Source organism: Capra hircus, chromosome 26 (genome assembly GCF_001704415.2).
Source record: "Capra hircus breed San Clemente chromosome 26, ASM170441v1, whole genome shotgun sequence".
NCBI lineage: Eukaryota > Metazoa > Chordata > Mammalia > Artiodactyla > Bovidae > Capra > Capra hircus.
In genome coordinates, this window is record NC_030833.1 from 36,987,907 (window position 1) to 37,015,506 (window position 27,600).

At 36.7% G+C, this 27,600-nt stretch overlaps 1 protein-coding gene across 2 annotated transcripts in view; it reads right to left on the reverse strand.

The window, feature by feature from the left end:
* Window positions 1-27,600, reverse strand: part of EXOC6 (exocyst complex component 6) — a 174,737-nt gene continuing 147,137 nt past the window's right edge. For both annotated transcript variants that reach the window (XM_018041543.1, XM_018041544.1), the window contains exons 21-22: window positions 2,284-2,396; window positions 1-1,264 (exon numbers count right to left, since the gene is read on the reverse strand). In XM_018041543.1, the coding sequence (XP_017897032.1) occupies window positions 1,132-1,264; window positions 2,284-2,396 (246 nt within the window). In that variant the 3' untranslated portion in view covers window positions 1-1,131. The remainder of the gene's footprint in view (window positions 1,265-2,283; window positions 2,397-27,600) is intronic.

Below are 27,600 nucleotides of genomic sequence, written 5' to 3' on the forward strand. Positions count from 1 at the left end.
TGAATTTTCAGCAACTTGCTCAACCTTTTTAATATTTAATCACAAAATCAAGAAATGCACATATAATTCTTTACACTTATTTTACAGAGTCAAATATAAGTTTCTTACAGGCATAAATTCTGAAAATGCAAAAGGATTATTCAGCATAAATACAATGAAGACAAAGTAAGGATCAGATTGATATTACCATTTGGACCACAGTAATTTACACAGAGTAAAATGTACATTCGTTTTAGGTTTTCCAGAGTTCATTTTGGTTTGGCTTGTTTCTGCAATAAGGATCCAGCACTGAGGTCTTCGCCTTGAAGAAAGTAACCTGACCCCTGTGGTAACTTCTCTGTGCAGGAGTATGTCTCTCCTAGCATAAGTGGCACCTGAAGTGGTCAGCCCCACTCAGTTTCTGTCCTCCTAACTTGAACCAAACCAAACCAAATAAATGGGGTCAGCTACAAACAGTATAGTTAGAAATATTAACCCTGCTGAACAGAAACAACATTGCATCTTCAGAAAATCCAAATACCTTTCCTTCATATTCAGATTGAATTAAACCACCCAAGTAGAACAAGTAATTCACATTCTTATTGGGTTAAATTAAGTTCAATTTCAGGTTCCTTTAAATATTTGTCTATTTCCTCTCTCAGAATCAGCAGAATTAGACAATTTAGTCTACTTAAATACTAGTGAGGTGAAAATTAAAGGTACAAGTCAGAAAATGTCAGGGAAATGCCATACATGATTGCATTCCAAAACCAGATACTGGGAAGAAAAAAAAACAACCAGAACAATCACTGAAGTCTAAATAGAAAAAACACCTATAGAGGCGTAAGTTCTTCTAATGTATTTACACAATCAGTTACATGTACAATTTTTGACATGATTTATATATTACAGTTTTGCCTTTTTTCCCTAGAAGTGAAAAAAATTAATGTCACATTTTCCATATATAAAATAGTATTCAATTATTTAAAAATCCATACAAATGATATTTATAATTCTTGTTTCTAAGCTCTCATCAGTGTCTTTTCTCTAATGTATTTTTTAATTCTGCAAACAATTTATCATGACCATTGCCCATTAGAAATCAATGTTGAGTCACGGATTTGGTGTCACTGAGTGCAAACGATGTGAAGGCTATGTGTGTTGGGACATACCATTCACCAAACTTTTAAGCTGTTTCACAACTGTCTCTATCAACTTCTGTTTGTCTCGATCATTCTTCCTGAATTGAGCAAATATATTGTTCTTTTTGCTAGTATCCTTCATCCTAGGAATATATGTGAATGAAGAAGCTTAATAAAAGGAATTTAAAAGTTATACTGTAACAATTAAAATATCCCGGCATGCTCTGTGTTATCTCACAGTAAATCTATGCTTGAAAAATATACTTCAAAGAAAATAGGTATTACTAATAGAGTTACAGAGATAGCAACCACAGAAAATATTGGCAGCTTTATTTTGCATTCTGTATGAAATGGTGTTTTTGCATTAGTATATAAATCTAAAAGCATGTTTTCTTACATGATACTATTTTCTATTATCATTCCATAAAGTATGCTAAAATACACACCCTCTACGGACTCTGAAAATCACCCTCATAGCAAGACATAGCAAGACAAGGTGAAAGGAAAAACAATAGAAAATTTAAAGCAGTAATTTTTTTTGCCTCAGTGGTGTTTCATGGCACTGTAAAACAATTTATTTTAAACAGTTCCTTGTATCCTTCTCAAATCAAATACACCACAGATAGTTTGAAATGTGGGAAAATAAGACACACTTTCAATGCAAAAATTGAAATTTTTAATAGTGATATCTGAAATATGATACAGAGAAAAGAAAACATGCTGCATAATAAGAAGGAAAAGAAACACCAACACTTGTTTTTTGGACAAGATGCGCCAGTAAGTGTTCTGTTACTTCAGATTTTATAATATTTTTTCAAAAGGCATACTTCTCTACCTGTAAGGAATCCAAGCCCATCATGGTAGGCTTTAGATAGCACTGATGGCAAATTCACTCTAGTCCCTTTCTAAAGCTAATTAAGCCAGATACTGAGGACACAATAGGAAAAATTTTTAGTTCATATCAACACAAACAAATCTCATAAAAATCTGTACCAACACTGAAGGCAAGAAAGAAGGAGGCTTATATTTTGGTCATTAAAATGAACTGAACTTTTAAGCTCCATGTAGATACTTCTCTTTTGATTAAAAATCTCCAGTTCTTCAATTATCACTGAACTACCAGCTGTTAAAATGATATGCGAAGCTTTCAGAGTATACTCACTTCTCCAGAAGAGTAAGGGCTGTGTTTGGATTCACCCGAAGGTACTTAGACGCTGGCTGACCATAATCAGCTAGATAAGTAGACCAGTCCCAAACCATAAACAGGTCGAGGAGCTGAGGAAGATGGGAAAAATGTTAAAGCAATTTTTGACTATTTATCCACAGCTAATACATAAAGCATATGCTAATCTTGATCCATTTGAATATAACCTGCTTCTCAGATGGAACAGAATAACCAATCTTATTTTTAAAACTTCATTAACTACATTTTATAACCGATGTAGTGTATAGTATCTTTTCACTTTTGAAATAACTAAAATTGTCAGGGGTTGCCTTTCTAATAAAGTACTTCATTGCATTTTCAAATAATTGTAAAATAATGAAAACACTTTTATATAAATACATTAACACTTGTTCTGATGTATAGAGATTTAATCTTTACACATTTGGTTCATACTCAGATTTAATTAGTAAAGGTTGCTGCTAACTGAAGAATTTAAATTGAACCTTTTTTTTTTTAAGAGGTTAAGTATGTTTACCTTTCAAAGAAGTCGTTTACACCTAGACTTTCCCAAAGTAATTTAAACCAAAAAGCTCAGATAATCTCAATGAAGTGCATTAAACAACCTCTGCTGGATTCTCCCTGGTGATAGATCCTCAGTAGTGTTATGAAATGAGGTCTTCAGGACTCAGCTTGTTAACTCTAGGCAATCATTTTGTAAAAACAAACAACAACAAAAAGGAAACCCTCTTGTTTTCCATAGTGTTTTAAAATTGACTATTTGCTTTATAATCTCCAGTTAGAATTGTTGTCAAATATAGAAGTAATCTTTTAAAAGCAATGCCATGCCTAAACCAAAGCACCAAACTCCTTATCCAACTTTAAAACCCTAATCCCCTTTAAGCCATTTAAGACCAACTTCCTATCCCCATCTGAACTGTTTCAGAAAGCTAAATGCTTTACTTACTACCTTCCTTCAGTTTTTATATTATTCTTTCTTTTGTTTTAGCTCACTTTACAAGTAAGGGGTGTACTGGTTTTGGCTTTCAAATGAAGTATTTGTATTTACTCATAGAATACATGAGCCAATCCACTGACTCTGAGAGAAAACTTCTGGGGTGGTTAAAAACTAGAGAAAAGTTACAAGAAACTAGCTCTTCCTTAGGAAGACAATGGATTTGTTTGACTCTTCCCCTCTCTACTAATTAGAGACTTTCTTGTACAAAGAAGAAAATTCTATAATGAAAATGTGGGCTACTAATATGAAAAGCCAGGCTATTTTTTCTTTCAGACAACATTCTAGGCCACACCAAACGTTAAGACACTGGTACAGAAACTGCACTGAGACAATGTTAAAAGAATACACTGAAAAAGAAAAGGGAAGTACTCCAAGTTCTGTGTAATTTTTTACTCTTGCTAAAGCAACGTTTCCCCCTTCTTTCACAAGGAGGAATAGTTACTTTCTACACTCTGCAATGAAAATATAAATTAATATAACTTCTCTAGAATGTGAGTTTGCATTATGTATTTAAGAACCTTATAAAAAAATGGCCATTCCCTTTGACTCTGTAATCCTACTTCTAGGAATCTAACTTCAGTGAACAACAATAAAGGTAAATAAAATTTTATCAACAAATATATTAATCTCAAAAATGTTATTTGTGTTATCAAAAATTGAAGAAGAAAAAAAACACTGAAAACAGGTTAAATCTCAATGTTAACAGAAGGGTTAAATAGTGAGGTATATCTATCTATGTATAGAGTGGTTATTCAAATCAATGCTTACACAGAATTTTAAATAACTTGGGAAGAAGCTTATGATAAACATTACTAATAAAAATCACATAAAAACCCATCAAAAGAGACTGGAATAAAATTTGAGAAAATGTTAAGAATAGCTGTAATTTGTATGGTGGGATTATGGCTAACAGTGATTGTCTTTATTTTCATAAGGTTTACATACATACATAATTTTCCCCCAATAAATACCAATAATGAATTCCCCTCACACAGTTGTTAAAAGCCTCATTTTGAAGGAGTCCTCTTTCAGGTATGCATTTGTGTTTGCTCAAGTGTGTGTGGGCATGCGCACAGTCAGCAGAAAGTAACCACTTAATGTACTGGCTGCAAATTCCCTTTCTTTCCGAAAAGCAACAGCAACATGACCTTTGGGATTTGGAAGAGGAAAAGGCCTTAAAATAAGGGCTGATCTACCCCCAGGTGAGAAAGGAGGAGCCCATTTAATGAGTTTAAAACCTACACCAACTCCAACTGTGAGTACAGAAGTGATTCTTTTACAGCACAAAAACAGACTTTCCTAGATAAAGAAATACTATTCTCTTTTTTCACAAGGTCGGACACTCATATGCAAAGTTCTTATCACTAGAAATTTCTTTAGAAATTACAGGAACCACAAAATTTAACCTAACTGCCCATCTGTTGTTGTTCAGTCACTAAGTTGTGTCTGACTCTGCTACCCCATGGTTTCCCTGTCCACCAGAGCCTGCTCAAACTCAAGTCCACTGAGTCAGTGATACCATCCAACCAACTCATCCTCTGTCGTCCCCTTCTCCTCCTGCCTTCAACCTTTGCCAGCATCAGGGTCTTTTCCAATGAGTCGGCTCTTGACATCAGGGGCTTGATACAGAGAATAGATTTCCTCATTAGAAGGCACTGGGTCTAATGTTAATTCAGGTACATGAACTTAGAGAAAAAAGCACTGCTTTTTCTGAATGGACTACAGGTGTCCCTCCACCCATAACAATTATAAGATCCTTTTTCACTTTGAAAGTACAGTTCTTTTGAGATGAAAGATGTAACACAAAACTAGGGCATTATTCTTGGGTTCTACCTAACACTACGCCAGGCCGGGTTCATGGACTGAGTCCATTTCTACAAGCTGCTACCTGTGCCTATTTTGACCAAGAAGCAGGATCCCAGGTTTCTGGGATGGTTTTAAAACATGACTGCTCTGGAGCCAGAGTGTGACAGGAAGGGATGAGGAAACTGGAGTGGTGCCACCGACTTCTTCACTCCACACGAGTCACTGCTTTGGGAATGCCTCTCACATTCGTTGTGGTTTCACAGGATGTACTCTGTCCTTAAGGAAAACTTCACTTCTCTGTCTCAAGTTTTGCTTCCTTCAGATGGCAGTACACAAATAATACATCTGTTATTAATCACAAAAAGTCTCCCTCAGTCTTGTAAATAAACTGTGAGACATGGGCTCAACAGGTGAATTTATTAGTTAACACATATAACTGAAATTCAAAGATGTAGATCAAACAGGAACAAAAACAAAAATCTCCCCTAGATTATCCACAAGCAGTTTTACAATTACTTATTAAAGGATAAAGTCAGGCACATTATAACAAAAATTGGTATTAGGTTCTAAAAATGGGTTTGTTCCAATAGTCAAGTAAAGTAATTCCATCTTAAATCCTTTGGGGAAGTAAGCAAAGTATGGATCATACAAAAATGAATAGCAAAATAACGTGTCTCAGTTCTATTTCATCATGATTTATAAGATTATCTAAAATTAGTAACCTTTTTTTTTTTTACCAAGGATTCAAAAACATCCCTCATAACTAATCTGATAATATAAGGTGGATTTATGCCAACTTTTTAAAATGAGTTGTACGTTTCATTTCCTCAGTGATTCCTACCTATGTCCAGCAAACAAAAAGACTCGGCTTAAGAAAAGAAATGGTTGCATGGGTGGTCCATTTATATGCTCAAAATAGTTGAGAATCGCTTCAGAATCACTGGAGAGTTAGTCTGTGTCAAAGCATTTAGCCCGCTGACAGCTTCCCATCCTAACTTCACTCCAAATCTACACCCAAGAAACTTGGGGTCTCAGACCTGTTGAGATCACTTTGTGCAAAGGACACAATGAATCTAGGCCAACTTAAAACCATTCTATGGAACTCTTGAAGTGACTTTTTGCCTTTGTAAAAGTGAACCCAGAGTGCTAGGTCATTTTTTCCTTGAATCTGGTTTAGCTTTCTTTGTTTTGGGTCTTTGGGTTTTGCTTTTGAAGCACCTCAGGGGCAGTGACCCAAGGCAGAAGATAAATAAAGTTAAGCCAACCTCAAGAGAAAAGCAACTGGGGATACCAGGTTTGCTTTTTTAAATGTGAACAGTGATCTGGGGGCTCAGGGTCAACCTTAGTCCCCCAAATTCCCCTTTCCAAACACTAAACCCACCTGGGACCTCAAAGTTGCTTTGCAGATTCCAAAAGTAAACCAGGAGATCATTTTCCCTTTGCTTCCAAAAAAACAAAGCCAGAGCAAGGGTTCCTAGAGTGCTTCAGAGACTTAAACGACAACAAAAATCCTAAACCAGCATGTAGCTTTAAGGAAGAAATATCAGTAATTAGGCACTGGGGATTCAAGAAAAATGGGTCTTATTAAATTGGCCACAATTGGGGAGAGGGAATACAAGTGCTTTTTCTAAATAGATGTTGAAATCAAATGATGAGCTCCATATGCTTTTTAAAGCACTTGGCTTTTACCCCTTTCCAGCTATCTGAAAACACATTTGGAAAATTCCACATGCTGCACAGAAAAGAATTTTCAGTAGCAGATAGAGGGGGCTTGGGCAAAAACTAAAGAAGCAGTGTTGAGCTTCTATCCACTTCATTTTTTTGCCTCCAGGTGTTCACTGCCCTCGTGCTGCCTTTTGACTCTCTGATACACCTGACCCCTAACCCATGCCTGCCCTCTTCAAATAGTCCATCTGCCAAACCCACTCTCAGCCAGCCTTTCCACTCCTAACTACGTGAGGATCAGGAGCAAGGTCTCAGCACATTGTGGCTTAAAGGCATTCTTCTCTTCAAGTCACTTAACTCCAGTGAACTGCACACAGCAGAAGCAGAATGTTCCTAAAGTATTTCTGATGATAAGCCAAGTAGTAGTCCTAGATAACTACTAGGTTGGTTTGGAATTTGGGGAAAAAAGAGGCAAAAGGAATTTACATCATCAGATTTATACACATCTGTATTTACTGTATCTTGAATTTCTTGGTCACTACCATGGCTAAAAGACCATGCAGATACATATATGTGTTTGATTTTATGTGGTCTATTTCTTTATTAAGATTAATTTTATCAAGTAATACATGGTTAATAATCAAATGGGCCACATCATAAAACCAACATTCCACTCTCCTACACTTTCCATTCTCAGACGCAGTCATGTTAACTCCTTCTAATACTGGTGATTACCTCAATATTTTTAAATATACCTATTTTTCTTGTTTTTATTTATCATCATACAGTTAGCATATATGAGGATTTATCTTACTTAAACTACCTTCCTATTTTTGATAGTTATAATAATTTTTCTCTATTTTTGCTTTTATAATTTTAATATAATTAAACTCCTGTTTCTTCTTGCATCACCTTAAAATTTTTTTTTAACAGTTTTGAGATATATTTCATACATGGTCCAATTTATCCTGAGTACATTCATGGAATTCTCCAACCACCTCAATCAATTTGAGAACATTTTTATCACCCCACACATACCCATTAGCAGTCAGTCTCCAAAGTGGAGTCACATAACATATGTTTTTTGTGCGTCCAGTTTCTTTTACTTAACATAATATTTTAAGGTTTATCCATGTTGTAGCAGGTATCAGTAATTCATTCCTCTTTACTGCCAAATAACATTCTGTTATATGGATATACCACATTTGCTTATCCATTCATCAGTTACTGAACATTTGGGTTATTCCCATTCAGGAGCTATTATAAGTAATACTGCTATGAACACGTTTTTGGGTCGACATGCGTTTTACTCTTGGGTGTATATCTGGGAGTAGAATTGGTTACAGAAACTTTTAAGAGGATCTTTTGACTTTCCGTTTAGTAATGTAAGAATATTACCACCTTATATAGTTGAGTTTTAAATAATTCTTTTGGCAATTGGGGTTTAAAATATTTATATTATATATTTAAACTCACATAACAAAAGATATTTAACTGAAGTTTCCTAAAAAGTTCTTTATGAATCCAGACAGATATTAGTAAATTATTATGAAGAATTTTTTTGGACTTTCCTGGCAGTCCAGGTGTTAAGACTTTGTGCCTCCACTGCAGGGAGCATGAGTTCTATCCCTGGTTGGGGAACTGAGATCTTGCATGACATGAGGCACAGCCCCCTCCCCCTAAATAACTTTTTTATCTTCTACTTCTAAAATACAAAAAACCTAGTAACTAGCCAAATAGAAAAGAACATTTCAGATATTTTGCTCAAGTAGAGTGTCATTTTGATTTGCATGCTACCTTCGCATATATATGTGGCTTGTTTTTCTTCATGAGTAGCTTGTTTGGTTGCCTCACGTTGTGAGGTGAGTCACACACTCAGTGCTAGCACTTACCTAATTACCCAAACCAGAAATCTGCATTCACTCTGCTTTGAATCTTCTCTCTCACAACTCCTGTACCTTATTGCCAAATTATGTCAACCTAATGTCTTAAATATTTTTTTCCTAAATATTTCTTGAATTCACTTGCTATCTACTTTCCACCACTGCTATTACTACTGTCCTAGATTTAGATATCACATTCTGTCCCCTGGGGCCTTTGGTCTTGCCTATGCCCTCTATCTGCTCCCCAGGATCCATCAACCTCCACACTGCTGCCAGAGAGAAGCAGCTGAAATACATATCTGATCATATCATTCACTTACCTAAAACTTTCAATGACTTCCCGGCTCCTACAAGATAAAGTTCCAGTTCCTTAACATGACATGCAAAGTGATCTTTTGGCTTCCTCTCCTGCCTTGAATTTAAGCTCCTAAAACAAGGAACTATTCAGAGTTCTCTTAAAAACCATGACGATCCCCCATGAAATTGTCATTTTCTTCTCTGAGTCCCTTTCTCCTCCTTCTGGACCCAGGGAACTCTCACTTATTCCATACAATTTAGGTCTGGATTCACTTCTCTCAGGAAGCCTCCCCAGACCACAGTGGGTTGGCTGCTCTCTTTCGCGTGTCCTCACATCCCCCTTCACAAAATCTCTATCACACTGTTTTTCACGCTATGCTGATAGCACAGGTACTATGTCTACCCACTAAAGAATCAAATATCAATAATTCCTTCTGTAGTCTGGATGATGCATGGCTAACGCAGCCCGACTTTTTCTTATACGCCAGTAGTGAAACCTTTTCTCCTTTCTATTAATGTACTTTGTAAGTGCCTCAAAGCTGGTGACTTGTTTTGCTTAACATCTGTACCTTCACATTTGGCCCAGTACCTGGTATATAGCAGGAACCAAGCAAATATTACCTTTTGACAAAAAGGTCATGTCTAGGCAGAGCCCACATCATATTTACTAATAAGATAGCTATGTTATCATTTACTTTACTATTTACAATCTGAATTTTTAGTAATGCCTTATATTATTCTGAAAGCCAGATAGTCTCTTTGATTTAATCTGTGATATAGAATATAGTGAAATATTTCATAACCAAAGTTCTGCTCCTGAGACTACCTTTAGTCATCAGTGATGTGACAATCAAACATGCTAAATAAACATTCCTGGGTCATACCTTTAATTTTCTATCTGGATTCATTACGTCATCTGCCACACTTATATAACAGGGAGTTATGTAATGACTTTGCCAATGAAGCTCAGACTTCCAATACTAAAGAAATCAAACCTTGAAACTCATGATGTGAGGTGTTCACTAAACTTTTAGTTCTCTATAATGAGTCATTCTGTCATTGCAGCTCTGAAAAAATAAGATCTGCTAATATGAACTGACTTTGGAAGAACTCAAACAACAAAGGAAAACAGTGTGGATCAGCCAGTGAAGAAGAACTGTATGCCAATGTGTCTTTACTCCAGGATATAGTAGTTGCTCAAATGAGAGAAGCTAGACTGGGTTGAGATATCTTTAAGTACTCCTGTAGAGTACATTTATTAAGAAGAACAAGAGGGAGAGGATAACCATTTTTAAAATTTTTAAGAATCTAAGTGGCTACTCCTCCCCTCTCCTCCCCATGGTTGTGTTTTAAAATAATGCAAATGAAAACTTGGAGACACTAACAGCTGGGTTAATTTAGTCTTAAATGTAATTAGTGATGTATGTTTTACTATAAAATTTTAGCAAGTCAAATAATATATATTATTTACAATTTGTCACTAGTTATAAACACTGACTTTTGGCTTTTGAAAAAACAAAGCTAAACTAAAATTAAAACTAAATACTTCAGGCCCCAATACATATTATCATTCTATTCTTTGAAATGGAACTCAGGCCATTTGAGACAAATGAAACACAACATGACCATTATATCCTAAATGCCTCAGGAGGAAAAGGGGGAGAGTTTCTACAGTAATAACTTAGCAGGCACTGACAAAGCAAATACCCCAGTTCTAGTCCTTGCAAGAAATTTTTGGTGAAGTGGGGAAGTGAATTTCAGATGCATGTCTCATTTGTTCAGCTTTCTAGAGATAAAGGTCTCTGTTTTATGTCCTAGAATATATTAATAAATACAGACCCTTTGCCAATTTCCCTTAGATTCCCAAAGAATACAGAGTTAGCTAGTCTACTGTACTTAGCATGATGGAATAAGGAAAATAAGGACATTTGTGGTCTATATTAAAGACAAAGAATACTATAATATCTTGGTGAATATTTGTTTGAAATATTTAACGGGGCTTGCATCGTCATTAATTTTTTTCTTTCAAATCTTATAATAGATTTTGTAATTTTTATTCAACTTAAAAATATATGTATTTTTTATTTTTCTAAATCTAAAAGGCACTTACTTATGTTAAATAATTTATTAACCTCTAATTATCCAGGGGCTTCCCAGAAGGCTCAGACAGTAAAAAAAGAGCTGCCTGCAATGTAGGAGACCCAGGTTCGATTTGTACGGATGTGAGAGTTGGACCATAAAGAAGGCTGAGTACCAAAGAACTGATGCTCTGGAACTGTGGTGCTGGAGAAGCCTCTTGAGGGTCCCTTGGATAGCGAGGAGATCAAACCAGTCAATCCTAAAGGAAATTAACCCTCAATATTCACTGGAAGCACTGATGCTGAAGCTGAAGCTCCAGTACTCTGGCTCCCTGATGCAAAGAGCCGGCTCACTGGAAAAGACCCTGATGCTGGGAAAGACTGAGGGCAGGAGAAAGGGGTGACAAAAGGATGAGATGCATCACGGACTCGATGGACAGGAGTTTCAGCAAACTCCGGGAGATGGTGAAGGACAGGGAAGCCTGGCATGCTGCATTCCACGGGGTTGCAGAGTGGGACATGACTTGGGGACTGAACAATTATTCAGACCTAACTATGTAATTACCTTTTTGTCAGATATAATAATTTGCTCAATAAATGCGTCAGAACACTTGCTGCTTAGTCTGTTTTCACAGATAAATTTGGTTTTTCCATAGCCCCAAGGCATAAGTAAATATGAAAAAGGTGGGGGGCAGTTACAAAACTACATGCAGAAGCTAATTCACAAAGGTGGTAGCTATGTAGAAGGTTCCATAGTTTACTTTGGGACTGACGATGCCTGAGTGCTTAGTTAGTTACAGCTCTCTGGTAACTCTCTGCTGCTGCTGCTGCTGCTGCTGCTGCTGCTGCTGCTGCTAAGTAACTTCAGTCGCGTCTGACTCTGTGCTACCCCATAGATGGCAGACCACCTAGGTAACTGGTAACTCTCTGGACAGGGTAACAGTAACAGCACTGTGATGTGAACTTCAAAGGGGCAACAATGCAAACTTTAAGATGCCCCTTAGTTAAGAAGCAGCTATGGGTAAACAGCTATTGGCATCACTTTCACTACAGGTTTTAGCAGTAAAATACAAAAGGAGAAACTAAATAAAAACAACAGAGGAAGGACTTACTTTCTTGGGGAGATAAACGCAGCCAGTGGAATTAAAGGGCTTGTGATCTAAGTCCTACAAGGCTTGCAGGATGTGAATCTGTACTATGGGAGTGCAAAGAGAAATCCCTACCTGACCTCTGGATAACCTAAACAGGAAATTAGGGCATTTCTAAGCAAAATAGGCTGTATCATCCTGTTAAGATAATTGTGTTTCCATTGACACTCTGCATAAACATCTTTACACTAGGCCATCGGAAAAAATTTGAGCCACAGCATCTCTTCTTTGTAATACATAAAACGGCGCCTGGCCCAGTGCCCTCAACATAGTTGAGGAGGTGAAAGTTTGCTGATAATTAGGAAGACAAAGAAGGGGAAAGAGGGTTAACAAATAGGTAAGAAACTTGGAAGCATTCTTTAAGTATTTACAGAGAAGTTGAAAATAAGTTAGTATTCTTTTTAAAAAGGAATTTAATTCTTAAGCAGAAACTGGGTTAAGAGAATAGTCAATTATTTTAAAGAATGATTCAACAAACACTACAACTTAAAAAGAATCAGCATTTCCCCCCACAATAATTTAAAAATATCTGACATTAGGTTTTAGTGCTGTAGGATGTTAGAAATCAGGTACTATTTGGTTTGGAAAACTCAAGCTCCTCCAATGTCTCACATAATCAATACTCTATGGATATGACTTGGTTTATTTGATCATATTTCACTTGGATAAGAAGTGCTGTTCAGGGATTTCCCTGGCAGTCCAGTGGTTAAGACTCTGAGCTTCCACTGCAAGGAGTATGGGAATTCAATCCCAAGCTGGGAAACTAAGATCGTACATGTCTCACAGCATGGTAAAAAAAAAATTTTTTTTAATGCTTTTTCTTTTGACACCAACAGAGTATTTATATCTATACCTTATTAAATTCTCTTCCAATTAAGTTTTTAAAATCAGCTTTCATTTTGAATTAATCATTTAAGGTAGTAATAAACTCTGGATTTCAACTTCCTCTTTCATAAAATGAAGGGACTGTGTTTATACATGACACATACTCTATTTGACACTAGCAATTAAAAGATGATGACCCAGTGTTTGGATTCAAGGAGTTCCTAAGTGTAATGGAAGAGATAATACAAACATAATTATGAACATGTGAATTACACTGATAGAGTTATGTGTAGGTTATTATTATTAGAGCCTTCTCTTGCTTAGGAGAGTGAGATGTAAACCCAAGAAATTATCTTAGATGGTACCCAAACTGGGTTTAATAAAGGAGTTAATCAAAGGAAGAGTGGTGGTTTTTTCAAACAGATGGGACAGCATGAAAAAAGGTACAAAGATAAGAAATAGTTTTGCTTATGGGGAATATAATGCACTTTATAGTGTTGCTGAACTGAAATACAAGTAAGGAAGTAGGTAGCACAAGACAGACTGGAGAAGGGGACAAGGGCTAGGTCATAAAAAGACATGCATGTCTTGTTTAGGAACTCTGGGTAGCCATTGAAAGATTTTACCCATGGGATGGGGAGAAGATGATGGATAGGTAGTAGGCAGGTAGTTAGGATGGAAAGAAGAGGATGGGTTTGAGAAATATTTAGGAGGAAAAATCCCCAGGGCATGATGAATGACTAGATGCAGGATACAGCAGAGTGGTACCATCAATCAAAACAGAGAAAATGGAAAGAATATGTGATCCAGAATGAGGGAAGATGATGTGTTGAGAGCTTTAGCCACACAAGATGTAAGACACATATCTCAGTGGAAGTGTCTACCAAGCAACTGGATATAGCATTTCTGTCAGAGATAAGATGAGAATGGACGAGTTCACCCAGATGAAGTGTATACTGGGAGGTGTCCTAAGAACAAAACCTCAGAGACACCAACAATCAGGGAATAGCTGAAAAGAAAGTCACAAAAGAGACAGAAAAACAATGTTAAGAGAGTATAGTCTTTGAAGAAGAGAAAATTGGAGAGGATATGATCAACATTACCAAATGCAGTAGGAAGAACCAGTAAGAAAAGGGCTAAAAGTGTCCACTGGTCTTCCCTGGTGAATACTGTTTTGGTCAGCAGTGTAGCAAAGCAGGTAGGATTGAAGAATCAATGAGAAACGAGGCAATACGGATATAAACCCTTCTAACTCATTCTCTTAAGGAATCTGGGTGCAAAGGAGAGAAAAAAGGATCAGAAATAGCCAGAATGAGACTAGAGAAGATACTGTCAGATTTCCCTAGCAGAGCAGTGGTTACGACTCCATGCTCCCAAAGCAGGGGGCGTGGGTTTCATCCCTAGTCAAGGGAGATCCCGCATGCCCCTGGGGAAGCCAAACAAGATTCTCTTTCTTTCCTCCTCTCAGATACGAAAGATCTGAACATGTTTTTAGGCTAAGGTAGTTTGGAAAAGGATAAAGCAGAGGAAAGGTACAGGAGTAATGAAACAAAGTCCCATAAAAAAGGAAGACAAGAGAGCCGTGAATAAAATGGCTACCTATCATCTGATTCTGAAGGAAGGAAAGGAAGATGAGTGCAAATACAGATAAACTGTGACTGCAAAAGCAACAGGGAGAGATGGACAGTGATGGTGAGGAATGAAGGAGGTATCAGAGGCTGGAGTTTTCACTCAAGAGTGGAAGAACAATGAAACTATAAATAGAAAAGAGGACCTAGGAGAACATCAATTTTCCCTTTCACACTGTGCAGCTTGTGGAAGAATACGTGGCTACCACTACTGAACCACTACAGGGTTAGCACTCCCCTTAGAATTCCATAATTAGGTAGCAGAGAAAACATTCTGCCCCAGAATAAAAGCCGTAGGGCTGTTTACATTGGAATGAAGGTATAAAGAAAGGGCTAGAAAAATCGAGAAGGTACAGAGTAAACAAAACAACAGGGGATGAGACAGGAAACAGGTGGGGAGGTGGGAAGGAGTGGAGAAAGAAAGCAGAAAGAGCAGGGAGAGAATACTTCACTTTATTGAGCAATCAAATATTTAATCTTCTAGAAAGAAAGATGCATGCCTGGGAAGTGCCAGAAATGATAATGACCAAGATTCAGGAAGAAACGGTGAAGGCTGCCATGAGGTTTTCAAAGGGCAGAGAGGCCTCTGAATGTGGATGTCTCAGGACTCTGAAGAGCAGCAAGGGCCCTGGTTAAAGAGAGAACTTCGAGGAGGTTTGGTTAGACTTTCTGAAATCTCTTTTAATTCTCAAATCTTAGGATTTCATGACCATGAAAATCACTGACTCACAGACTGAAGGTAATTGGAAGATGATCTGACATTTAAGAAAACAGAAAAGAGTCAAAGAAGAAGAACTATAAATTGTAAAATACTTTAGGGACTAAACTATCACTTAACATTAAGAACTAAGCATTGTAATGTATACCTAAGAAGGAAGTTCAGGCAAAAATACTATAATGATTAATTCTCAAATCAATTAATTAATCCCTTCAGCAAATCACATCCTTTCCATATATATTAGCAAAAATTTTCATCATGACTGTATTATATATTTGGCTCTTAACTCACTACTGACTTAAAAGACACTAACCTGAATTTATTTTAATATATGTTTTTATAAATATATGAGTAGAATGCATTCCTTCCAAGTGCTAGCTAAATGTCACCAGTGTTGAGTTCCCTGAGCCACCTAAATTTGAGGATGGACGGCTCTACAGGCAACTGAGAACTTCCTAAAGTTTGGAATATATACATATACCTAATCTGGGGGTTATGTCTGTTCTCACTTTCCAACCAAATTACGAGACCTTCAAGGGCAGCATAATATCTCTTAATTCTCTTTTAGGGTACTCTATAAAAGCTGGTTGAACTGAACTAAATTACATTTCCTAGAACACTTTGAGAAGCAAACGTTTAAGGACAGTGTTTTTTTCTCTGAAAAAACATAGCCACAAAAGAAAAGCAGAGAAATTTACACAGATGCTGGGAGGGATTGGGGGCAGGAGGAGAAGGGGACGACAGAGGATGAGATGGCTGGATGGCATCACTGACTCGATGGACTTGAGTCTGAGTGAACTCCGGGAGCTGGTGATGGACAGGGAGGCCTGGTGTGCTGCAATTCATGGGGTCACAAAGTCAGATACAACTGAGCGACTGAACTGAACTGAACTGAAAAGCTTCTAATAAGGCCACTAAAAAAGATCTGCACAAACACAGCCTGACTCTCGGGACTCCTTCACACATAGATTACCTGGAAGATTCTGATAGTCTTTACACAAAGTTCACTAATCACCTGTTCATTTTTATCTCTATTTCAGACCATACATCATATTTGTGTATAACTTTCACTTGACCATTTTATTCCAGTTAAGTGGAGACTTTTCTATACTTTATAAAAGAAAAAGTGAGTTTCAGGGAGATTGTCTAGTTCAAATTTATATAAAGTAGGATTAGAATCTAATTTCCTAAATTTACAAATTAAGTGCTTAAATAACTTATTAAGGATGGTTTAATTTATACAAGATTTCCTTTTATTTGTATGTATAACCTATCTGCTTTCAATAAAAAATGCTTGGTAAGGTTTCTCAGAACACTTCTGTAAGATTTCACATTAGATATAGCAAATATAGTAGGGGCAACCTAGTTGCCCAAAAAAATAAATTTTGTTTTATGCTGCAAAAAGATCATAACAGTGGATGTGGTATTTCTGGTTATAGTATTCATTAGTATGTGAAACAAATAGTACATTATTCTTTCTGACAAAGCATTTAAATATTTAAACTTCTCATAAATTATCCTCACAACTCAAAGAAATTGATAATTAAAAAGAAACATTTCTGTTTAATAAAAGAAAAAACTATTAGAGAAAATAATTTTTCTTATAAATGAATAATTGGAATTTAAACAAAAATGTGAATTAATTTTGAGAGGAAGGATAAAGTTCCCTTTTGGAAAGCATCAAATACTGATTTTATATCTAATATTACTGGTTGTACACTATTTATTAAGAACCAGAATATCACTATTTTTTATTGATGGCAGACTATTCTAAAAATTTTAACCTATCCCTGTCAGTGAAAAAAACAGCAAGAATATCAATGATTTAAAATTTTAAATTTATTACTATCTCTCTTTACATTATGCAATGGATTATAATTCCCAGTCCAAGGGGAAAAAGCCTTACTTCTTAAGTAACACATTGAAAATATACATCAAAACTAATCATACTATAATACTTACAGATAAGGAATCTTCCATATTTACCCAAATGCACACTTACACAAACAAGAAATGAAAAAGAGTAAAGCAGATTCATATTTACCCATATGAAATAACACAGTATTGCATGAAAAATACAAATTACAGCATATATGATCCATTCCCCCCCAAAGCAAAGAGTTCTACATGTGTGCACAAAGTGGATGCATGTGTATGTGTTTAAATGTGTGTTTTAAAAGGCCTACAGGGAAGCACAGCAATGATTCTGAGACTGAAGAGGAGGAAAAAAATGAGGCCCTTTTTTCTATACATTTCTACATGATTGATTTTTTTGTGTTTTAAACAGGGAGCATGTAATGTTAATTTTCTGATTTTAATAACAGTAGATAACTATTAGTTCAGTTCAGTCGCTCAGACGTGTCTAACTCTTTGCAACCCCACAGACTGTAGCACGCCAAGCTTCCCTGTCCATCACCAACTCCTGGATCTTGTTCAAACTCATGTCTGTTGAGTAGGTGATGCCAACCAATCATCTCATCCTCTGTCATCCCCTTCTCCTCCTGCCCTCAATCTTTCCCAGTATCAGGGCCTTTTCCAGTGAGTCAGTTCTTCACATCAGGTAGCCAAAGCATTGGAGTTTCAGCTTCAGCATCAGTCCCTCCAATGAATATTCAGGACTGATTTCCTTTAGGATGGACTGGTTTAATCTCCTTACAATCCAAGGGACTCTTAAGAGTCTTTTCCAACACCACAGCTCAAAAGCATCAATTCTTTGGCATTCAGCTTTCTTTATGGTCCAACTCTCATATCCATTAATGACTACTGAAAACACCACAGCTTTGACTAGACGGACCTTTGATGGCAAAGTAATGTCTCTGCTTTTTAATATGCTGTCTACGTTGGTCATAGTTTTTCTTCCAAGGAGCAAGCATCTTTTAATTTCATGGCTGCAGTCGCCATCTGCAGTGATTCTGGAGCCCAAGAAAATTAAGTCTGTCACTGTTTCCATTGTTTCCCCATTTATTCGCCATGAAGTGATAGGACCGGATGCCATGATCTTCGTTTTCTGAATGTTGAGTTTTAAGCCAGCTTTTCCACTCTCCTCTTTCACTTTCATCCAGAGGCTCTTTAATTCCTCTTCACTTTCTGCCATAAGGGTGGTATCATCTGCATATCTGAGGTTATTGATATTTCTCCCAGCAATCTTGATTCCAGCTTGGGCTTTAATCTGGATCTAGCCTGGCATTTCGCATGATGTACTCTGCACATAAGTTAAATAAGCAGGGTGACAATATACAGTCTTGATGTACTCCTTTCCCAATTTGGAACCAGTCTGTTGCTCCATGTCCGGTTCTAACTGTTGCTTCTTGACCTGCATACATAATTATCAGGAGGCAGGTAAAGTGGTTTGCTATTCCCATCTCTTTAAGAAGTTTCCACAGTTTGTTGTGATCTACACAGTCAAAGCCTTTGGCATAATCAATAAAGCAGAAATAGATGCTTTTCTGGAATTCCCTTGCTTTTTCGATGATCCAACAGGTGTTGGCAATTTGATCTCTGGTTCCTCTGCCTTTTCTAAATCCAGTGTGAACATCTTAAGTTCACGGTTCATGTAGTGTTGAAGGCTGGCTTGGAGAATTTTGAGCATTACTTTGCTAGCGTGTAAGATGAGTGTAATTGTGTGGTAGTCTGGACATTCTTTGGCATTGCCCTTCTTTGGGATTGGAATGAAAACTGACCTGTTCCAGTCCCATGGCCACTGCTGAGTTTTCCAAATTTGCTGGCATATTGAGAGCAGCACTTTCATAACATCATCTTTTAGGATTTGAAATAGTTCAACTAGGATTCCATCACCTCCACTAGCTTTGTTTGTAGCAATGCTTCCTAAGGCCCACTTGACTTTCCGTTCCAGGTAACTATACAAAACATTAATTACCACTGGGGAAGCTGGGTGAAGTACACATAGGACCTCTCTCAACTGTATTTGTAACTTCTTGTAAATTTGTAATCACTTAAAAAACCAAAAAGAACCATAAACATGTATTATTTCTGTAATTATTATGTTGTTTTTTCCCCCTTGCTTTCAAAAAATCATTTAGAGAGCAACTTTCCAAAACTACAAAACAGCTCCAAACCTTTACCCTTAAATATATCACAAAGATTTATTAGCTTAGAATCTGAATCAATAACTGAAGAAGGTATGAGCATAAAACTCCATACCTAGTTAAGTGCATAAGCTGTAAGGCACCAGAATTACGACACCGAAAGGCAAAAGCCATTCGGGTACAGCCTAATCCTTCCTAATCTAAGCTCTCCCAAAGGGCAGCATACTTTTCTAATATCTGGACCTTAGAGGTAAACTTTGCGAGATGTCTGATCTTGTTATATTCAGAAGTAAACCCCCCAGATGTCTTCCTTTAATTCTCTGGCACTTCAAATGAATTTAGGATTGTCTAAGGGAAAAATGCTTGCTGGAGGAGCTGTGTGAACAAGCTTGTTGTCCTGCTACTATATCTAGTCAAGCATTTGGATACTACAACTTTGGCAAATCCCATTAATACTTTAAGAAGTCAAAGACTTTAAAACTTCTAAAGAAAGTTCCTGTGAAGTAGTCAGAGGGGCATGTTTAAGCAAGCAGAATGTGTATACAATATAGTAACAAATATAATGCAAACAAAAGAAGATTTGTTTAATTATAGTGGAAATAATTGTTATTTAAAAGTGCCTTCTTCCTCATCATAAAAGAATAAACTGGACTAGTGGCAAAAGAATTGTATGTTATGATGCCTCAAGATTAGTAACAGAAGACAGAAATTTCAAAGTAAAGTCTTGGCAGACATCCAGTCTCCAAGGCAAGAATTATGGCCTAACAATTCCTTCATAACTTTCAAGGCTCGTTCACGTCCCTTTAGGTACAAACCAAAGTTGTTCAATTTGAGTCAAACGCAAGTATACATTTATCAGGTTTCTCCTATCTTTCTCTGGTGAAGTACACTTGACGTTCTTTCCTAAATTTTATAACCATTTGAGGGCACGTTAGAGAGAGACTGTCAGACTATGCAGGAAAGGACAGAAGAAATTAGGTGAGAGTGGTAATGAGAACACAGAGGTGGGTTCCCAGGGTACTTTCCTTATTTAACAATATTATTAGAAGGAACTACACTCATGGTTTAACATGATACAGAGCTGGCACACCAGTCTTGCCATCACCCTGATGAAGTATAGTATACTCAAAGAGATGGTAACTGCTGACTCAATGAACTATGATCCCTACAATGCAAGTTTCACACAATCCACTAATCTTAGCAACAAAGATTAAGCATGCCATGAAAAAGATCTCTCCCATAAGTACATTATACATCATTTTCCCACACAGATTTCACCAAATCATTGAAATAGTTCAGGAAACAGTTTCCTAACAGCACACGGTAGTTACTAAGACAAAGAGGAATCCATCCTATTAGACAATTTCCTCTACGATAACGTCCTCCTCAGCACACCATTTGGATTCTTCAGTGGCTTTCTTTCTACACTCCCTAATTTCCATCCTATTAGCCAAGATACCTTTCTGAATCGAACAGTCTTTATCTTCAACTTTATCTTCTGTGATACTAGCTAACTCATCTCTCAGATTATGGAGCTCTTTTATTGCCTGCTGTTCAACTGTTTACCCAGTAGCTGGCTATAGAAGGCACTCAATAAACACTTGTTGAATAAATGAATTAGTAAATAAATAAATGACAATCCATACATACATAATGCCTTTTACTACAAATACTTCTAGGATTTCACTAACAAATGTTAATTTACTTATACACTTCCTGTTCCAAAGGTGTCTTAAGATGTGTGTGCATGCTCAGTTTTCAGTTTCCCAGGAGCAGTGATGGCGAGATAACTGCTGTTAGGTTACATATGATGCCTTTGTGAATCTACTGAAAATACTGGACCCTCTTCTCAGAAATATGCACATATAGAAAAGATTTTGCATAAATCTAAACCAACCTGTGACCCCCAGGTTAGAATCCCTGATCTAAAGGCAGGTAAGGACCTTTATGCAATGCAATCTACGTTATAACCAATTCCTGCTCATGGAGTTGAATGCTTAAGGAAACAATAATTATAATTAAAGCTGCAAATCATTCCTAACAGATCTGTCTATAAAGTGGTAAAATATAAGAACAGTCAAATGAGTCAAATCAGTAATAGTCATGGCTAACGGGCTGTTGAGTTACCTCATGCAGGTTGAGAGGTCCAGATTCGGAATTTATCATGAAAGAAAATGGCATGTGTGTTGATGACATATGTAATTAAGAAAACAGATCTGCAAAGGGAAGAGGGGTTTTAGGGGCTGCTTCTTTAAAAAACGGTATGTACTATACTCCTGTTCCAAGTATATGAAGTCAAACCGGCTCAGGATATGGATAGTCAAGTTCCAGAAATTGATAACGTTGGAAAAAAAAAAAAAAAAACAACTAAAAGGAACTGGCTTGTATTCAGAATTTAGAATGTCCATTGACTCTTCTGGGAGGCAGAGAATCTTCCCTGGGTACCATTAATAAAAGATGCATATGCAAGGACACAAAATGACTTTTAAAAAACATATTCTTTAAGTCAGATCGAAGAAGTGATGGAAAGTACAAGTTTTTTTAGGTATACAAGTCCTCCTTTGTTGCCAGGGAGGACTTGGTGACAGGTAAAAGAGACAAACTGAATAAAGCAGCTTTTGTTTCCCTAACTCTTCTCTTTTTTGTATCTTAAGGTGCTTACAGCTAAGTTAATGCGGCTACAGTCCATGGGGTTGCAGAGTACAACTGAGGACACATACCCACACACACAACGTGTAAACTGTCTGAGCAAAAAGTTCCTGTGAGTCCTTTAGGATGTGTTTTCATCATATTATTAGGACCACTAAGTAGTAATACTATTTTCTTTGTGATATTTTGGCTTTAAGATTCTTAATTTGGAAGGTATTAGGGTTTTCTGTCTTAAGGAAAGGTACAATTATCTTGAAAAAAGTCACTTCAAATGTATTTGCTTCCCAGGTGGCACTGGGGTAAAGAATCTGCCTGCCAATGCAGGAGATGCAAGCGATGTGGGTTCAGTCCCTGGGTTGGGAAGATTCTCTGGAGAAGGAAATGGCAACCCAGGAGATATTCTTCACAACAAACAAAATATAGAACTTGATTATTTTATCAAAATACCTCTCTTTCAAAATTTTCTCATCTCATTTACAGAGCATTAGTAATGGAGAAAAAAAAGTAGCAAATATATTCTTTATTTCTCTCCAAGTATGCATACAGTGGCTCAATAACAATAGCCTTGATGATTCACTAAGGAATGTGACAACTGTTAGGATCCGAACTCCATATGAGCTGGTATTTTAATTTCCCTCTTAAATCGCTTCATTCTTCACAAGCAATCCTGTATTACCGTTTCATTCTTCTTAAAAAACAAGTTTTTCTGTATGACTGACTGACTGGTTTACTGAAGCTAAGCACCGTTAATCCTCTAGTAATTACCATCCTTCATAAAATCATCTGAATGTTTTTTTAAAAAAGGAAGTTCAACAAATTATTTTTGAAAGCTTTCTACTATTTTTCATCATTTTTGTATTATCTGTGTTTTAATATTTAAATTTCATCTATCTACTAAAAGGCTTATCTATTTGCTTTCACAGGCTTCTGTTTTAACCAGAACATAGTTCTAGAAATCCATAGATTAACGCAATGCAGCAGTCCAGGTAATTCAGTGTTTTTAAACTGTGCTATAGAGCACTGATTTGCAGGACAGTAAGAGATTTTTTTTTAAAGACTATATTTGTGTGGATTCATACTTGGACTCTGTTCTTTCTCTTTAAAAAAAAATTCATTCATTTATTTATTTGGCTGCACAAGGTATCAGGTGCGGCATGCGGGATCTTTCCGTTCTGGCATGCAAACTCTTAGTTGTGGCATATGGGATCTAGTTCCTTGAACAGCAATGGAACCTGAGTCCTCTGCATTGGGAGCCAGGAGTCTTAGCCATGGGATCACCAGGGAAGTCCCAAGAGATTTTTTTTTTTTTTTTTTTTAAGTATTTTGTACTCAAACAAGCCTGGTGGTGGTGGTGGGAGGCAGGGATATACCTTAACTATAGGACTCTCAAAGCCTTCAATGTGCTAATAAAATTGTGAATTTATAAGAGAGGAACACAATATTCAGGATTTCCTAAAATTAACTGACTATAATCTACTTTCTTCATGACTCACTGTTCCAAATAAATGTAGCTTTATTTAAGTTCTAGTTTTATATTTAGTCATTGTTGATCGCTCAATTAAGGCATATATTGCCTTTGTCTAAATTCCTATAATTCCCCTACTTAAAATATTTCTTTATCCATAAAAGAACAGTTGGTTTTGGAGCAATGACAACATCTCTTTTAGTATCCCTAAATGACCAAGAGAAATCAAGAAATGTTTGTAATGCTTACACTTTTACATGAGAAGGCAGAGAAATGTGTCATGTATTTTTTAGAACTATTCCTATAAAAAATAACTGAAATAGTAAAGAAAATTCTATTTCTTTTAAAGTATGTTTTTTTACAGGGAACATTAACTTATATGGAGTATCCCAATTCCTAATACCAAATTAGGAATATTTGGTAATACCTACCCACCAAAAATATTTTTAATATAGCTGAATAATTTGCATTCACTTATTCAACATTTACTGATTGTTTACTATGTGCCAGGAATAGCATTAAGCAATAGATGCATAGTAGTGAACAAAAAAGGCATGATTCTTGCCTTCATGGGCTTATCGCTCTGCTTTTTTCTTTTATGTTACCTGTATTGTTATGAATACTTGCTCCAGAACTGCTTTATTTTTAAAAATACTTTTGATGTGGGAGGGATATAGTTAGGCTGCTATTTTAAAACCTCAGCCCTATAACTAATTTGTTAATGAGGAATGGCATGAATCATGAACTATAAGTATACAGTGAACTGGGGGACAACAGAAAGCATGTTACTTGTATGTTAGAAATACATATCATTTATGTTTCAAAGTCTTGTGTTTTATAATTATTTTACATTGAAATGCTATGAGAGCCAATTCTTTTCAATAAATGGTGCTGGGTCAACTGGATAACATATGGAACATAATGAATCTTGAACCTTACACTCTATACCATGCACAAAAATCAATTCCAGATGCACTGTAAACCTAAATATGAGTGGTTAAACAATAAAGCTTAGAAGAAAACACTTACAGTTTCAGGGGTAGGTAAAGACTTCTTAAATGGAACAATGAAAAGAACTGATTAATCATGAAGAAAAAAGTGATAAATTGGATTTCATTAAAATTATGAGCTTTTATTTATCAAAAGCCATCAGTAAGAGTTAACAGACAACTCACAGAGCAAAAGATACCTGCAATACACACACTTGAAAAAGGACTCACAGTCAGAATACACAAAGAACTTGTAGACATCAGTAAGAAGTAGACAATCCAATTGAAAAATAAATTGGCAAAAACCTGAAAAGGTTATTCACAAAAGAGGATATTCAAATAGACAACAGATAAATGAAAAGGAGTTCAGTTTTATAAGTTATCAAGGAAATGCAGATTAAAGCCACAATGTAAAAGTATTTAATACCCACTAGAAAGCCTGAAAAGGAAAAGACAACTAACATCAAGTGGTAGCAAGGATGCAGAGCAGAAAGAACTCTTCTACACGGCTGGCTGGAGTATGAGGTACGAACCAGTACTCCTGCTGTGGAAAACTGCTTCACAGTGTCTATTACAAATGATTATAAACCTATTCCCCTGACTCAGCAATTCCACTCCTGGGTAAAATACCTCAACAAAAATGTGTGCACATCCATCAAAAGACATGCCATAGCATGTCATGTTGGCACAACTGATAACAGTAAAACTGTTATCAATTCATATGCCCATCAATGGATAAATTACAGTGTATTTATATAATGGTAGACTACACAGCAAAGAGAATGAATGAACCATAGCTACATGTAACAGCATGGATAAATTTCACAAACATAATACTGAGCAAAAGAAGACAGAACCAAAAAGTTAGTAGTGCATGATTCCACATACATATATATGCCTATATGCTTAGACACTCAGTTGTACCCGACCCTTTGCGACCCCATGGACTGTAGGCCATCAGGCTCCTCTGTCCATGGGATTTTTCAGGCAATACTGGAGTGGGTTCCCACTTCCTTCTCCGAGGGATCTTTCCCACCCAGGGATTGAACCTGCATTGCAGTCAGATTCTTAACCAACTGAGCCACTGGGGAAGTCCTGATTCCATGTATACAAAGTTCAAAATTAGACAAAATTTATCTGTGGTGTTAGAAATCACTATAGTTATTATCCTTTGAGAGGGAGAAGTACAGTGAGGGCTGATGGTCTCTTTCAGGGTACTTCCTAGTCAAGTTGTTCTTTTTGATCTGGGTGTTACAGAGATGTATTCCCTTTGTCAAAGATTAGCAATAGTACATCTATGAGTTGTTTGAATGTATGTTATATTTCAATAAAACATTTATCTGAAAAGTGCTGTGAGTTCCAAATATATCTTACACAATGCGAATTCTCTCTCAAATTCTCTACACACAGTTCAGAGGAATGATCACTCCTCTTTTCCCTGTTTTGCCAGAAATAAAATACTTGAAAATGGAATCTAATTCTACATAGGAAAGAAAAACTGTAATTTTTATGGCATAGGGTTATTGCTCCTTGGAAGAAAAGCTATGACCAACCTAGATGGCATATTAAAAAGCAGACATTGCTTTGCCGTTTGTCAGCCATTTGTCTGTCTAGTTAAAGCTATAGTTTTTCCAGTGGTCATGTGTGGATGTGAGAGTTGGACCATAAAGAAAGCTGAGTGCCAAAGAATTGATGTATTTGAACTGTGATGTTGGAGAAGACTCTTGAGAATCCCTTGGACTGCAAGAAGATCAAACCAGTCAATCCCAAAAGAAATTAGTACTGAATGTTCATTGGAAGGACTGATGCTAAAGCTGAAGCTCCAATACTTTGGCTACCTGATGAGAAGAGCTGACTCATTGGAAAAGACCCTGATGCTGGGAAAGATTGAGGGCAGGAGGAGAAGGGGATGACAGAGGATGAGATGGTTGGTTGGCATCACGGACTCAATGGACATGAGTTTGAGCAAGCTCCAGGAGTTGGTGATGGACAGGGAAGCTGGGAGTACTGCAGTTCATGGGGTCCAATGAGGCAGACACAACTGAGCAATTGAACTGAGCTGAACTGTAATAGGCAACAGAAAATGGTATAGAAAATGACTCAAATATAGGCTAATAAGAACCATGTATTTGAGGAAGCTCAGATGGTAAAGTGTCTGCCTACAATGCGGAAGACCCGGGTTCAATCCTTGGGTTTGGAAGATCCTCTGGAGAAGGAAATGGCAACCCTCTCCAGTACTCTTGCCTGGAAAATCCCATGGACAGAGGAGCATGGTAGGCTACAGTCCATGGGGTTGCAAAGAGTCAGACACAACTGAGCAATGTCACTCACTCACTCATAAAAGGATACCTCTCTAAGGGTATAGACTATATATTCCCAGATCTTTTTTCTTTTAGCCACACGGCATGTAGGATCTTAGTTTCCCAGTTAGAGATCAAACCTATGGCCCCTGCAGTCGAAGCACAGAGTCTTAGCCACTGGACTGCTGGAAGTCCCTTAGTATCACATCTTTAAAGGCTCTTCATATGACAAGGTATCCGATCTCTCATTACCCTTGTAATTCTCTCTTATGTGTTCTCAAACTATGCAATACTTAAAGCACAGTCTTAACAGCCTTAAATTACAGCAGTCTATCCCAAATATCACACATTCATTAATGCAGTCTAAGAATTCCCAGCACCCTGCTGGTTCATTTGGAAGTTAACTAAAACAACAAGATCTTTTTCATAATAAAAGTCAGATTTACCACATTCTGTATCTTTAAAAATTTAACTTTAAAAAAGTTAAATAGAACACTCAATATTTTTCTTGCTAAATGTAACTGTTGTCTTTGGCTTATCACTCTAGCCTACAGAGAGCACTTTGATTCTGTCTTTTATCACTTTAGGTTAAGTCTTCTAGCTTTGTGTAATCTATATATATAGTTCATATTTCCTCTATGTATTTATCCAAGTCATCACTTAAAAAATATGTTCATCCCAAACTGTCAAAGACAGACATCAAGAGGGTGTTGCTAGCATCCTGACTTAAAGCAGCATTTCCCAAAGTATGTTCATGTAATACAGCTCCAAATTAGCAAGGGACGTATTCTGTGAGTTTAGG